Source organism: Alosa alosa, chromosome 23 (genome assembly GCF_017589495.1).
Source record: "Alosa alosa isolate M-15738 ecotype Scorff River chromosome 23, AALO_Geno_1.1, whole genome shotgun sequence".
Taxonomy (NCBI): Eukaryota; Metazoa; Chordata; class Actinopteri; order Clupeiformes; family Clupeidae; genus Alosa; species Alosa alosa.
Genome location: NC_063211.1, coordinates 4,839,945 through 4,856,803, shown reverse-complemented (window position 1 = coordinate 4,856,803; position 16,859 = coordinate 4,839,945). Strand labels below are relative to the sequence as shown.

Below are 16,859 nucleotides of genomic sequence, written 5' to 3'. Positions count from 1 at the left end.
TGTGCACATAAGTCTGAATGAAATGCAGCACTGGTTGAAGCCTGGAAATATTGTAAACAAAGTAGCTTAATTCGCTAGTTTATCATAGTCTGGTTAGACTGTTCAGTTTCCCCATGGGTGTTTAAGTTTCAAATGAATACTTTTTCTCCTTGGGACAGGCCTGTTTGAGTCTTGGAAAATACTTTTCCATTTGCATCAGGATTGAGATGATTAGAACTTAGCAGTCAATTTGAATGCAACAGTTTTGAACAAATTCGTGCAGCGTGCTAATGATGCTAACCGGATTTAATAGCAATTTACAGTTGTCTTGCACGATTGTGAATGTTTGGATTACATGTGCATGCTGAGGAATGATGCGACTGTAGCAAGAGAGAGTGCACGGGGCAAGGACTCATTGAGAGTCTGTGTTGAGGTAGGCCTACTTCTATCGCCTACTCTGGTAGAGTTTCACATACTAGCTACAATGCAAGATATATTTAGCCTATTTATTTATGGACAACGTAAAGCAGGAGGTGTGTTGCTTTTAATTATCGAATGTTCTAACAAACTTATTTTTTTATTGATATCGATTACATGTCTATTGTACGGAGCCCCTAAGGGGACATGAGCAAAAAAAAATTGATTGAAATGAATGATTGAATGAAAGTTTAGTTTCAGGTGAGCACATGAAAGTTTCACGTGAGCACATGAAACTAAACTTTATGTTTTTTGTTGCTCGTCTCCTTACATACCGTATCGCTATCATTTTATCGCCCAGCCCTAATTCCATGTGCTACCTGAACTGACTGGAATGTGAAGTATGTGTTGCGGTACACAGCAGGTTTATAAAATAAAAGTGTTATAACACCAAGATGTTGTGAATGTGGGTACTTAAGTGTCCTTGCTGAAGATTTCCTGCTTTTTATTAAATTGGCTAAAGGGCTTCGAAATCAGTGTTCCTTTGAAACCTTAAATCAGAACTATGTGTGCTGGTGTAAGTGATGAAGTGAGTGAGGTTAAATGACTGAATTAAAATAGCAGACTCTCTTGCGCATACTTGAGTGTGGCATTCAAATATGAGTCCTAATGTGAAGGTCATCAACCAAACTGAATCTTGGTCAGTTAAAAACGTTGACGCCTGTGTTCATGGGTAAGCGACAGGAAGTGTTTCGATGCACTCATGTCAGCGCCTACATGCGGAGCAGCACCTGACTGTAAGTAAGTCGGCAAGTAAGTAAACATTTCTTTATATAGCGCATTTTTTTAGCCCAGAAGGCCACTCAAAGTGGTTTACACAAAGACATAGACAAAGACAGCATAAATAATAAAGCCAAGTCCATGACTGTGGGTGGACCAACTGGCCCCTGGCTCACCTATGAAGCCAGACGAGGGGGGATTGGGCTGGATGTCCTCTATGGTGTTCCCCTGGATCAAATCCCACAGTCTCCAAATGTAGCCTGGGTGGAGGATGTAGAACGGCTCGCTGGGGTTGAGCTGCCGCCGCTCTACATATGGGGTAAACAGGTCGGAGTCGGGCTCTTCGTACCACTAGTGGCAGGACAACAGAGCTTTGTGTTTACAACTTAATGGTTTAACTGGGCATAGACAGAGAATTATTTCCCTAAACAGAAACAAAAATGAGTGAACAATTTGAGTGGAATATTCCCAAACTAGCAGTTTGAAGACTTTGTTTATATAGCAAGGCTTATAAAATAACAATTGTTTTTCCCCTCAAAACTTTAATACGTCTCTGTCTCATTTTTAAATCTCACAGTTAGGTTTATATCTATATTATTGTCAAAGTTTATAAAATAGATGGTGGTTAGTATTGGTTACACAAGATTACAATACGGCTAAACTTAGGTTATGACACAAGTGAACTTGAGGAGTGTTTGCATCGCTCAGTCCTTCTCAACTCAAAGTGCCTGCTGGCAGAGGCTTGTTCAGCCATCTTGATTAATACTGTGGCCCATTTGTGCTGATGGGAAAAACAACATCTGTTCAGATTTTAAGTCCTTTCAGCAAATACAGGCAGGCAGGCACACACACATGCACGTACACACACACACACACGCTCTCACACACACACACACACACACACAGACAGACAGACACGCACACACACAGAGAGAGAAACACACGCTAAAACAAAACACATAGTCACATATAAACACAAACTCAAAAGAACTCATATTTTCTGTAATGGAAGCTAACTATATAGCTGAGCCAGTGGGAACATTCAGCACCAGCTCAGACATGGAGTGCAACTTAGAGACAACATAATCACCCCATGTTTTGTGCCTGACTATACCAATGTACATTTCACCCTGTCTCTGGTGGACCAATAGTCTGAAAATGGAGAGCTAACAGTGCTTTGTTTACTTTGTGTTTATCTGTGCCCACACGAGCAACATGTAACCTGCTAGTTGATGATGGGCAGGCTTTGCAGTGAGTAACTTTTTTCGCCACACAAAGGCAACACACAAAGGTCAATCAGCATCATTAGCTAGTGCTTCGAAGTCTGTCTGATCTGTGGCCGCCATTAAGCTCACTCCCCTCACATCTTCACAATAACGCCAGATTTCATCCTCAAGTCTAGATGTGGGTCATTTATTATCCAGGTTGTACAAAAGCCTGTTCCCAATACTACTACTTTGAGCGTTCACTATCCAAAATTTGCCAGATAGAATAAATGTGGGAGCGCTTTGTCTAGGTCACTAGTCAGGGTCCTGAAGAGCTTCTCGAGAACACGGCAGCTCTGTGCTGGCATTACCGCTCGTGGTCGTGAAGTGCATCACAGCATCAGGCCGGACGAGAACTGCGCTGGCAGACGTCAGCCCGGAGTGACGACCACGGGCACCCGGGAAGCTAAGGGTTCTGTATTGCATATAGTGTGTGCCATCACTTCATCAATCATTTTGCCTAGCACTGGAGAGAGCTACCTTCTTGCTGTAACAAACAATGGCCACCAACATATAAAATATATATTCTCTTATCAGATCCACACAATACACACAGTTAAGCACCTTTCCTTCATTACAATCTTGCTGACAACAAGATTCTCTACCTTTGGCCCCCTCTTTTAAACTTTTCCAGACCTTGGCTTTGAATGGCTAAACCTCATTCACGTATGGTAAAATCCAGACAGAACATAAGTATAAGTATATATACTCTTTTGATCCCATGAGGGAAATTTGGTCTCTGCATTTATCCCAATCCGTGAATTAGTGAAACACACAGTGAGGTGAAGCACACACTAATCCCGGCGCAGTGAGCTGCCTGCAACAACAGCGGCGCTCGGGGAGCAGTGAGGGGATAGGTGCCTTGCTCAAGGGCAGTCCGAAGGGCTAACCAGTAGGCCACGGCTGGCCATAGACACTCTGGGACAGCTACTTGGAATAGCATTGGAATAGAACAGGCTGACCAGGTGATTACGTAAATCAGTATGTGTTTTGGCCTGTAGAGCGGACAAGTCATTAGTCTGGTCCCACACTAACGACATGGACTATTACAGCACTTTCATTAAAACACAATTAGGGTTCAGGCCATCCTGGCAACTGCTAATTCCCTTTAATGTGAAACGCAGCTTAATCAAAGTCTGCAGCCAGCCCAGTAACTGCCTTTCACACACTCAGTAAACAAAGACACCAAGACCGTCACTCTCTCCCTGTGTGTGTGTGTGTGTGTGTGTGTGTGTGTGTGTGTGTGTGTGTGTGTGTGAGAGAGAGAGAGAGAGAGAGAGAGAGTGTGTGTGAGTGTGAGAGAGAGAGAGAGAGAGTGTGTGTGTGTGTGAGAGAGAGATAGAGAGAAAGAGAGTGTGTGTGTGTGCGTGAGAGAGAAAAAGGGAGAAATAGAGAAGGAGGATAGAGAAGGAGGTTGAATCCAAGAGTAAAAGAGTAAGATTAAAAAGAAAAACCCAAAGAGAGAAACTTACATTCAGAGAAACGTACAAGATAGAGGGAACGAGAATCTAAAGGGAATCTAAAAGCTACCAGCCACAAGAGGGAGCAATCCAAACAAACACAGCAACTCACCCTCAGGAAGTCTACATTGACAGACAGACAGACAGACAGACAGAGTGTGTGTGTGTGTGTGTGTCTCTCTCACCCTCTGCAAGTCTACATTGTATGGTGAAGGGTCCCACGCTAGCAGAGTGACGTTCCTGTAGAGTGCACTGGTATTGAACTCATGTCTCGGTTGGGCCATAATCTGTTATAATTACATGACACAGAGTGAGACATGACACGCACGCATGCACACACGCATGCACACAAGCACACACACACACTCTCTGTTTAGTTTATTCTGTTCAGAACCTCTTATAATGAGCTCCAGGTGGCAAGTTAACGTCATTTCCTGATTATTACAGTAACTGAAGTTTATACACTGATTTTGCTCAATTTCTTCAGCTGTGCGGTAAATATGCAGGGGCGGGCTATACATGGGAATGCACTTATTTTCTTCATTCTTCTGTATGATTAACCCATTTACTCCTAAAATGCCTGCTAAAAACGCCTATAGAATCCTATGGCATTCTAGACTAAATACCCTTATTTCCTGAGGGTTTTCTGAAAACATACTAAAAATTTAATATCTAATCCTCCGTAGCACCTAGAAACATGAAATAAAAAGCATGCGGGAGAGTCAATGTTGCGCTATGCAGCATCAGGAGATAGAATGTTGCGTCATGCAGCATCCAGCGCGAATGGGTTAAAGCAAGATCTGATTCAGATTCATTGGTTTATGGGCACTGCGTTTGATACAAGGTTTTATTTATTTGCATAAAACACTGCCCTACAGTTTATACACAATGTGTCTAATACATGGGAATTTACTGTTTGTATGGTTGTGTGTGTGTGTGTGTGTAAACCTAATAGTTAATGATTAGACAAAAAAATTGTAAAGTAAGAAAATCAGCCTTTGTCCTCATGTTGGAAGGTGGAATGTGGCTTTACTCACCTGGGAATTCAAGAGGCGGATGGTGGTTTTTGTGCCCACATCGTTTTCAAACCCCTCTGTTGGAGCTGCATTAAAGCGCAACACTGCGTCATGGCCATCTGACCGGTCAGAGAAACAGAAATAAAACACAAACCTGTTCACACAATCTGTCACCTCTCAGACCATTACTGCTAAACTCACTCTTATGATAATCAAAGTCAAGGTCAAAAAGTCAAAGTCTGCTTGATTGTCAATTTCTTCACATGCAAAGACATACAAAGAGATCGAAGTTACGTTTCTCACTATCCCACAGTGGAGACAAGACATATTTTACTATTAAAATACTATTATTAAGTCCACAGACAAACATAACATTCAAGTAAACAATAAAAAGTAAATAAGGCACATACAATGAAGAAATAAGAGCAGCAAAATTGGGTTGAAATTGTGCAATTGTGCATAGACAGTCAATATAATAGTGCAAAGTCAGGCCAATAAATGGCTGAGGTAGTTCTGTTTGACCTAAGAAAGCAAGTGGCATAGTGGTGCAAGTTATGTAAGAACAGCAGAATGTGTGTTGTGTTAATTATTAATAATTAATTACAGAAAGATGGAAGTTCCATAATGAACTGAATTCTCAGGTCAGTGGTAATTGGAACTATTACTTTTGTATGTGAAGAAACAGTTAATCTCTGTAAAGCCTGACACACATCCACATTTACTACAGATCAGGCTCACAGTTATTATGTTCTATCTTAGAAGAAATATCCATTTAATGCTACAGGGCTTTTCTTTTTTTTTTTAAGTATACTTTTGAGGCTTTTTTGCCTTTATTTGGACAGGACGGTGGAGAGTGAGACAGGAAGCAAGTGAGAGAGAGATGGGGTGGGATCGGGAAATGACCGCAGGTCAGATTCGAACCTGGGTCCCCGTGGCCACTCGGACCCGTATTTGGTACAGGCGCTGTAGCCTGATGCGCCACAGCACCCCCCTACAGTGCTTTTCTTATTAGCCAGTATTCAAGTAGCTCACAGTTATGGTGGAACTGGCATGGCTAATGGCATGGGTGATGGAATGGGTAATGCACCAAATTAACCACTAGGGGGAAGCACAAAACAAATATTGACACGACAACTTCTGATGAGTCCATTTAAGAAGGGCTAAAAACCTGAGCAGGATATGACTGTTGAAGAACCCATGAATGGAAAAATAGATTGCTCTGAATTAGAAAACAGGATTTCAACAAGGTTAAAATAGACAGTTACAAACAAAGTAAGAATATATACACTATCAGCAAAAATATTCCTCTGCCAAAATACTATGAACTTCCATGGTCAAAACTGGTCATAACCTGATTCCAATACCTAAAATATTTTGTTCCAGCTGAGAATACCCCTAGACAATAACCACTCCGCCCTGCCCTGTTATCTAACATCCGAGAAAAAACCTCTCCACCTTGCCAAGTTTTTACTAACAAAAAGGGTTCACGGTCTTTATGAGCTCTGAAACAGTGTCTTTCATTGGCTGTCAGAGCATGTACTCCTGCCTCAACAATTGCAACAATCAGGCTTTGTCCATCAGGGCACCTTCTGAAAAGCAGACCGTGTAAAGGACCAATGTGACCGAGGGAGAGAGGAGGAAGAAGTGATGTAACAAGTTATGTGTGTAACAAGTTATGTGTGTAACAAGTTAGAGTGATGACACGCACTGTGCTCATTCCCAGTTAGTTTCTCTCCTTTCTTTCAACATTCAGTTTCTCTCAACATTCAAATTCTGGGCAAAAAATTATATCCCGAGAAAAGTGGATTTTGAGGGGTACAGCTCCATAGACCTCCATTCATTCTGCACTTATTAGTGAGCGCCCTCACATGGAACCACAACAGGAACTGCAACCGGTTCAGAAACTGAAAGTTTCCCGAAGTGGCGGTTCTGCCCTTATTATTGTCTGCTTTCCCAATGTCTAGTCCAGTCATTTTTAAGCCAAAATAGAGGTCAACGTTGAACAAATTGCAACAGAAGAAAACTTAACTGATTTTGTATCCTCAATATGTCCTGAGTAAGGGAAAAAAAGCCCCGAAGAATCCCAATTAGGGAAGTCCCGATCCGATATTTGGATCGGATCGGCCGCCGATATTAGCAAAAAATGCAAGGGCGTAGGTTTGGTCTCAGCTTTGGTGGGGACACATCCCCAACTCCTGTTGTCACAATACCAACATTAGTGTTTCAATACCAATACTAAGTGAAGAATCTCAATTTCGATACTTTTGCGATTTTTTAAAACTTGATTTGGTTTGTGTGATTTGTGAGATCATTCACATCAGTGGCAATCATAGAATTTGATTGACCCTCCACACACACACACACACACACACACACACACACAAACACAAACACAGACATACATAGAAAGTGATGGTTGTCATCAGTGTTACTTCACTGATTACAACTGTATCACTCATTACTGTCATTTCAAAGTAATTTGTTACATTATAATATGTATCTGAATTGTAAGGCATTACACTACTATTGTATTACTTTTGAGTTACTTTCACCAAAATATCTAGAAATATGAATTTGGAATTCTAAATGCAGTTATTATGCTCAATGCAGCTCATTGCACTTCTAATGGAGGGCGATGTGGTATAACATAATGACTGAGCTAGGCTTAAGGCTAACAACAGTAGAATGCAATAGGCACAGTGATGGCTCATGATGCAATACAAGGAACAATCATAGCCAGAATTTTGTTAAAAGCAGACCAAAGGTCAAAGTCTGGTCAATTGTGATAGAAATGCTGTAACTGTAGGCTTAGGCCTACTCATTAAAATTAACAGAGAGCCCACTACCTGTATATTGCAACCCAAAACTTAGACATGTCAAGATTTCTGAAACATGTAATATGTATTTCAAATACAAAATAGTATTTTGTCATTTTATTGGGTTGAAGGAAATGGCTCTGTATTTTGTATCAAAATACTTTATTGGTGTGTATTTTTGTATTTAAAAAATACTGCAAAATACTATGTGTGAAAAACACATAATGAATAATTGGAAGGCAACAATGGTTATTGTTTATCGCAATCAGCTAATGTGAGAACAGCTGTGTTCAACGACATTCACAGCTTTTCAGTGACGGCCTTTGCTGAAGCATCAGCTCTGGTCTGAAGTATAAGTAAGTATAAGTATAAATACTCTTTTTATCCCGTGAGGGAAATTTGGTCTCTGCATTTATCCCAATCTGTGAATTAGTGAAACACACTAAGCACACAGTGAGGTACCCACTAATCACGGTGCAGTGAGCTGCCTGCAACAACAGCGGTGCTCAAGGAGCAGTGAGGGGTTAGGTGCCTTGCTCAAGGGCACTTCAGCCGTGCCTACTGATCGGGGTTTGAACCGGCAACCTGCCGGTCACAAGTCCGAAGCGCTAACCAGTAGGCCACGGCTGCCCTGAATCACTTGTGTGAAGTCGTACGCAAGTAAAGATGAGCAAGGTTACCTGTGCAAGTTCACATAAGGACACCGACAAAGGCAACAATGTCCTTTTGTATCCAAGCCAATTAACAGAAAAAATGTCAGATATCTCAATGAACCACAATGACATCAATAGATGGTAAGGTGTTGAGTGTGTTTGAATTCCCTTCCTTGTAGCATCCTTTTTCTGCATTGGACAGTGGGAGAAGTTCACCTTGTTTAATTAAATAACAATTCTATTTCCTTATTAGCTGCATACTTGAGGTTGGAGATATTAAGGCAAGTCAAGTTTCTCACATACTGGAAGTTCAAGATACAGTATACAGCCTTATGATTTTCTTATTCAGTTCTACACTGGACTTGAATTACGAAATTCGGCACAGATCCACAATTATGATTTTGGCCTATTGATTCTAATGTGGTTAATTGTAAGTATAAGTATATTTTAATCTCTGCATTTATCCCAATCCGTGAATTAGTGAAACACTCAGCACACAGTGAGGTGAAGCACACACTAATCCCGGCGCAGTGAGCTGCCTGCAACAACAGCAGGCTTCGGGTAGCAATGAGGGTCGGGTTCAAATCGGCAACCCTCGGTTACAAGTCCAAGCGCTAACCAGTAGGCCACGGCTGCGAATTGAAAGCTCTGTCAGTCGTTTTGGATAAGCATCAGCTAGATGACTAAATGGAAATGTAAATTCTTGAATTATTCTTAATTCTGATCACACTACATGAACTTGCAGATGGTATATCCAAAATGGCATGACAGGGGCCAAATTGTATTGTTTTTTACTGTATAGTTTATAGGCTCAATGTTTGGGATAAAAAAAAAGCTTTTTTGCAGTGCTTTCATACTTCCTTGAAAAAAGTATTTTGAGTATTTTCTAAATACAAAAATACAGTATTTTATTTCGATACATTAAAAATGAGGGTAGGCCTATTAGGTATTTTATTAGATACATAACTGTCATGCGTAAGGTAATGGTAAGGTAAAAGCAACGACCGAAATGTAGTGTTGAAACACGTGTATGAAACGTATTAAATATGCAAACACAATGTTGACAGGTATGGAGATCATAGAAGAAATATCTGGTGTCTCGCAATGTTTTTTTTTTTTTTTTCTATGGAAATGCACTTAGTTTATCTTTTATTTCTTTGCATTGTGCAGGCTACATTCACAAATACATTGCCAGATTGGCAGCCTAGTGGCTTCTTTTCTGTGCTATAGCCTATGCGACTCTCCGTACGGCACGCCCATATTCAACATGACTCCTAACTTTGGTTGAAAGATTGCAGAAGCTAGGTTTAGCTGTGACAATATCCTGGGTAACTTACCGTTGTCGTTGACACACCTGCTCGCTTGACTGCCACTGCAAAGAAGCCTGTGCATTGGCATTCTTCATGCGTGTAGCCTGCGTGTCAGATAACCCTGACGTTTCTTGTATTGTCGTGCTGGCTGTCGGAATGATCAGCAGTACAAATAAGTTCGCTAAAATATTGGTGGGGACCATTTTGTCATCTTAAAATTTTGATTAGGACTAGTCCTTAGCGTCCCACCCTAAATCTACGCCCATGAAAAAAATGCATATCAATATGGGATCGGCCTGCACGGGAAAATCCCGATCCGGACTCCCGATCCAGTTTGTTTTCAAAACTCCGGTCCGTGTTTTCCAGCGCACCGATGTAGGTAATCCATTCCAGTTTTTTTTCAGCTTTTCCCCCCAAATCCGGTCCGCGTTTTTCAGCACACCTATCGACCTGTCCAGTATCCCACTTGTCTGTGCATGTCCCACTAAGAATTTAAAGTTATCGAGCAAACATTTCATGTCACAGTTGAATTAATATAGCCTAATGTTAACCGCGACCGCGAGTGTCCGTGAGACACTCTTACATTATTAAGGCTCTTATGCATGTTGCTGCTGACAGCTTTGCCTGTCTAACGAATGTTATCTCCGCGATTTAAGATTGTTTGTGTAATGTATAGGCACAGCACGCACTTTAATTTCCATTATAACCATATATTCCATAATAACAAACGAATTTCATTTCAAAAAGCAACCTGGTCAATCGCTAACAACTAAGTGCTAGGCCTACAACTCTACACATCCAAAAGAGTAGAAGCTTCCAGTAGGCTATCATAACTTTTTTTACCGTTTAGTCTGTGCATCGGCGCAGCCTACGACGATGTGAATTAGTGACAGCTGTTGTCGCGGTAAACTTAAGCTCCTGTCTCTAAATAGTGTAGATAGGCCTACTTGCTATGTTGCTTGATTTTCTGTGATAAATGCTGCCTGTAGCCTAGGTTACTTCAGCAAATCCAGACCAGTTGTGGCATCAGTTTCGCTTTTAAAACGCAACAGTGAGAGGCTTTTTAGCGCAGTCTCACTTATCATTGATGAGCACAGGAGCAGGCTGACACCTGAGCATGTTGAAATGATCACCTTTGTGAAGAAGAATCTCCCCATCATGCTCAGACTGCAGCCAGGGCAAACAGTAGAAATTGAAGGGAGTGTGGAAATGGTGATGGAGCAGTAAAGTGTGGAGGAGATAGCAATACTGTAGAAGGTGTGACAGTTATTTGGTTGTTATAGGCAAATCAGTGTGTGTGTGGTAATTTGACTATTTTCTACTCAGGTTTTGTGTGTGTTGCTTTTATATATAACTTTATATTGTTTACACTAATGGCTTTTTTTAAGCCTTGGTTTACACTCTTGAGCAGAGAACTGATGCCAATTCAGTTTGTGTGGTTAATTGACTATTTATTTTCTATTCAGCTTTTCTGTGTGTTTTGCTTTTTTTATACAGTTTACAATATTGTTTGCACCGATGACTTTTTAAGCCTTGGTTTACACTGTTGTTCAAGAGCAGAGCACTAATGCCAATTCAGTTTGTGTGGTTAATTGACTATTTATTATTTTGTATATTTTGTGTTTATTTAACCCTGTTATGAATAAACATGTCAGCTTCTCATTACCAACCATTGTGGATTATTCAAACTAACCTAATTAAGTTGGCTAGTTGTTCTTAAGAGTAAAACCCTTTTCAACATGAGTATAACAACAAAATAAGTAAATATCTTTAATACATGCTTGGATCGGCCGGTATCGGTTACGGCCGATGCTAAAAGCTACAATATCAGTATCGGATCGGAAGTGCAAAAAGCTGAATCGGGACATCCCTAATCCCAATAGGGGAAAGTTTAGAAAAAGACCTAAATATACCCTATTCATGCGCCTATACAGTATTTTTCTCACACAAATAGGGGAAAAAAAATTAACCTTCACATATCACCATGAAAATTACTGAGTTGATTACTTACATCAAGGCAAACAAAAATTATTATAAGTTACTTATAAAGTATTATAAGTTTTTTGAAATTGTTTGTTAACATGGGAAAACAAGGCATAATGTAATTATGTATAGCTAATATATAGTGACCCAAAACTAATTGCAACATTTGACAAACAAATTGTCCAAGGCATAGAGGAAGATAACACATGTCTTAACTGGTATTATATCTAGAGGGCATATGCTTATAGAAAACATATAGTTTATGGTGTTTAATTTGTTTTCCCTGGACAGTATAGGCCAAAATGTATCCACTTTACACTAGAATCGCCTTTACAGAATAGAGTGCAATGTATTGTGCATGGCATGGAGGAAGATGGGAAATGTCTTAAATGGTGTTATATCTCCTCCAGAGGGTATATGCTTTCAGAAAATATATAGTTTAGTGTGTTTAATTTGTTTTCCCCGGACAGTATAGGCCAAAATGTATCCACTTTACACTAGATTCGCCTTTACAGAATAGAGGGCAATGTATTGTGCATGGCATGGAGGAAGATAGGAAATGTCTTAAATTGTGTTATATCTACTCCAGAGGGTACATGCTTTCAGAAATATATAGTTTAGGGTGTTTAATTTGTTTTCCTTAATAGTGCAGGCCAAAATGTATCAGCTGTTCACTTGATTCGCCTATACAGAATAGAGGAGTATGTGTTATGCATGGTATGGAGGAAGATGGGACATAAGTTGATTGATGCTATATTTCATGTACAGGGCATATGCTTTTAGAATATGTAGTTTTGACTGTTCTATGACTTTGGTAAAACCATGACCCATGCATAGGCATGCATTGTTAATTATTAATCTTAAACTATATTTATTAGTATAGCATGTACCTTTTTTGCCAGATGTCAGAGTCACTTTTTTGGAGGCTAACTGCAGTTATCCCATCTGCACCCTTCTGTCGAATTTGGACATTATCATGTCCATCTTCAACTTGTGCAAAGTAAAGGGGCATCATACAGGCCCCTCTGATTGGACAGACAGTATATCAGTCAACCCCTGGGCAAGATGTCAATTACTATAAGTCTTGGAAAATGATGGACAGTGTGGCAGTGTGCTGTAAGTGTGTTGGGGATGTGTGTTGGAGAAGCTTCCTGATGAAATAATGTGCTGTGTATGTAGGGGGGGGGGGCAGTGTACTGCAAGTATGGTGAAGGGACTTACTATTGCAAGCAGAGTACTGTATGTATGATGTATGTGAGTGATGACAGTGAAGATGTGTGTGTGGAGCAGTGACTGTGTGTGTGTGTAGTGTGTGTGTGGGTAGGTGAGGGCAGTGTGCTGTAAGTATGTAGAGGATGTGTGTATGTAGAGGATGTGTGAAGAAGATCCTGAAGACAATGTGCTGTGTATGTAGGGAGGGGGGGCAGTGTGCAGCAAGTATGTAGAGAGGAGGCTTACTGTAGCAAGCAGTGTGCTGTATGTATGTGAGGTGATGACAGTGATGATGTAAGTGTGTGTGTTTTTTGTGTGTGTGTTGGGGATGGGGGGGGGGGGGCAGAAAGGATAGGCAATCAAGGACATGGGTAGATAGATGGAGGAGAAATCAAAAATAATAAATAAAAAGTTCTATGGAGATGTGCAAAAGTTGGAGAAAGTCAGATATGTGTGTGTGTGTATGTGTGTGTTTTGACGTGTGATGAAATAAGAAAATAAATAAAAGGTCGGTAGTATAGGGTGAGGGATGTAAAAGTGCTAAAAGCTAAATTTGTTCAACCTTTTTTTCATAAAATGACTGGACTACTACTGCACTTTCAGAATTCTTTATTTTCTTTTTCTGCTTGTTTGTGAGTTTTGTTACATCTATCTTTTTTATTTTGTTTATCTATCAGTCAAAATTAGTTTGAAATAGGCCGGCTGGATTACGGCAAAAATGGCAGCATTTCTTCATTTAGCAGACGCCTTTTATCCAAAGTGACTTACGTATGTCAATTATATTTCAAGGGCCACTGTCCCTGCAGCAACTCGGGGTTAGGTGCCTTGCTCAAGGGCACAACGGTAGAAGCTAGGTAATTAACCCAAAACTTTACCTAGCTCCTTAACCACTACGCTAGCACTGCTGCATATTATCAAATATCATGCATCCCTCCACTCATCCTCTGAGAGCAGACTCACCGATCTCCTCTCCCAGGCCAGAGTGGAGGATGGATCCAGCGGAGGCGACCACAGCACAGGTATTCAGGCGTGCCCCGTACAGCTCCTCCAGACTCCTGCGTGGCATGAGCCTCTCCCAACCGCGAACGGAGAACGGCGGCTCCCTCCCGTCCAGCGTCAACCCAAACATCTGGCTCTTCAGACGACACAGCAGCTCACGCCTGGATCTGACCAGCACACGGTGGCCACGGAAGGCCACGCGGTAATTGTTGTTGTTGATGTAGTGTTTCATCACGCCACGTAGGCGGTAGCTGAGCATCAGCTCCGACACCCTTCCCCGACGCAGCTGCTTCGCCACCGCCCTCGCCGCCGTGAAATCGTCCATGGGCCACATGCGCTCCACCTTCTGCTTCCATTGCCTCTGGCGGAGCGCGCGCCGAAACTCCAGCCGCACATCTCTCTCCTTCGCCGTGTGGTTGAGAGAGACGATGGTGCTACAGTCTTCCTCTAACTGCCTGAGCAAGATGAAGATCAGGGAGAACAGTACAACGGCCAACATTCCCAGTAGCTTCCAATACCTCATGATGGACTCGTACAGGTCCTATTGAACACCTGGAATGATAAATAAGATCACAAACAAATAAAAAGGTCCAGTGAAAAGGCACACATTGCAAAAGTAAGGTGTATCGCTTTTGTCTTCATTGCTCTTGTATGCTCTGTGTGTTCTGATATAATCATTTTTCATACTTCATACATTCAGGTTCCACAACCCTCATGGGAACTGTTCCTGTGACCGTTGTGTTTTCAGGACAGACAAACAGTCAGTACTGTCATCGACTGTAAACAGTCAAATGAAATGATAAAATACAAGGAAATTGACAGAGACAATAGCTTATTTGTTTCAACTGTAAAAAGACACCCTGAGCTTCAGACAAAAACAACACCAGTGATGACAGTAGAATAAAATATCGAACCAGTTAAGCAAGTTTTATATTTTGGAGTTCAAGAGTAAACATTACTTTAATTTATTCTTTAAAGTTGAGCTGGCAGCAGTCTTCTTTTCTGTTTTCAATAGCTCTACTACACTTTTTTCATAACAGGTTAGACAGTTGAATCATTGTTCCCAAGGACAAGATTGTTGTTCAAGCAGAACAGCTCACTCAGAGTGAAAGTATATTCTATCTAGGTCTACCATAACATTATAAATACATACACTACCATTCAAATGTTTGGGGTCATGTTAATATTTCCTTGTTTTCAAAATATGTTCAGGTTTCATCATAATTTGTTTCTAAAATGACATGTTGACATACATACTAAAGACTTACTGACAAATATTTTCATTGGAAACTTCAAGAAATGTATTTCTTTTTAAAGTTTAGGATACTGTCACCAATGCCTAAAACTTCGGGCATGGCCTACTTGGCAGGTGAGTGGTTAATCTGAACAAACTCTGTTGAATATTTGACACTAACACTCGTGCATTATAGCTAGTTGTACTCTACAGTATTGACTTTACATTTGCCTGACGCATGTATTGAATGTATTGACATTACATTTGGCTGACGCATTTTTACCCAAAGCTACTAACAACATGGTAAACAGTTTAAGCTTATTAAAGCAATTCTCTCAACAATTCTACTTCCACACAGACAGATTGCAGTTGGTCAGTTGAGAGTGGTAGCACCTTAGCACATTTGTCCTGATTGGGTGTGGCTTGAGCAAAGTCAGCAGACGTGTCCACAGCATTTAAGAGCAGAGTATAATGGTCTTTTTTTCATTTGAAACCTTTACATTTTAAACTCAAACTACTTGTTTTTTATTCATTCAGATTTATCTGGGCGGTAAATGACACCTTTTTTCTGCGGTGTGACAGACTGATGCTTTAACATCAGTAAAGCAGTGTATTTTATTCCTCTTTCGCAACTGACTCCTCCTCTGGCCTCACTGCCGTCATCTTTTCTCTATATGAAAAACTAAGAAAAAAACTGGGGCCGGTTCCCCGATAACGCTCACTCTTAGCGTGCTAAGAAGACACAAAAGATATATTGTGTTTTTCACATTTAGTATTTTGCATTATTTTTAAAATACAAAAATACACACCAATAAAGTATTTTGGTACAAAATACAGAGCCATTTCCTTCAACCCAATAAAATACAAATGACAAAATACTATTTTGCATTTGAAACACATATTACATGTTTCAGAAATACTACCCATCCCTGGGAACAGGCAGATTACATCTTTATAGTTGGCCATATGATGACATACTTAGGTTAATACTGTATTTCATCAGTTAGGGCACCAAAATGGCCAGTAGCTGCACTGTGTAGCCTATCTTGACATGTCTTTAAGTTTTGGGTTACAATATACAGGTAGTGGGCTCTCTGTTGATTTTAATGAGTAGGCCTAAGCCTAAAGTTACAGCATTTCTATCACAATTGACCAGACTTTGACCTTTTGTCTTCTTTAAACAAAATTCTGGCTATGATTGTTCCTTGTATTGCATCATGAGCCATCACTGCACCTATTGCATTCTACTGTAGCCTTAAGCCTAGCTCAGTCATTATGTTGTACCACATCACCCTCCATTAGAAGTGCAATGAGCTACATTAAGCATAATAAACTGCATTTAGAATTCCAAATCCATATTTCCAGATATTTTGGTAAAGTAACTTAAAAGGTGCCATGTGTAATGTCCGCAAAAAATCAATTCATACTCCACATTCCATAAAAGATGGGGCAGTATACCTCCAGAAAGTGAGTTGGTCTACCCTAGAGTAACAACCGAGACACGCGTGTATTGCAGTTTGGCTGGCGGTTATGTTGCCCCATACCGCCTCCCATGGCGAAACTGGTATTATGACACCTGTCGGGCTGTGGCTAGTAATTTAGCATGCTAATTTAGGTTGATCTCTCTGCAGCACTATACCTTGTCATTTTTTTTAATGACATCATCGCCCTTATTTCTTCTCATTCTTTTGATGCGTGTAGCTCATTTTTTAGATATTTTTACCTCAAGTCTTAC

The 16,859-nt window shown here is 40.6% G+C and overlaps 1 protein-coding gene across 1 annotated transcript in view; it reads right to left on the bottom strand.

Annotated features, from left to right (window-relative positions):
- Nucleotides 1–16,859, bottom strand: part of st6gal2b (ST6 beta-galactosamide alpha-2,6-sialyltranferase 2b) — a 34,185-nt gene that overhangs the window by 4,192 nt on the left and 13,134 nt on the right. The window contains exons 2-5 of the mRNA XM_048234916.1: nucleotides 13,852–14,442; nucleotides 4,939–5,036; nucleotides 4,087–4,188; nucleotides 1,353–1,527 (exon numbers count right to left, since the gene is read on the bottom strand). Of these exons, the coding sequence (XP_048090873.1) occupies nucleotides 1,353–1,527; nucleotides 4,087–4,188; nucleotides 4,939–5,036; nucleotides 13,852–14,413 (937 nt within the window). The 5' untranslated portion in view covers nucleotides 14,414–14,442. The remainder of the gene's footprint in view (nucleotides 1–1,352; nucleotides 1,528–4,086; nucleotides 4,189–4,938; nucleotides 5,037–13,851; nucleotides 14,443–16,859) is intronic.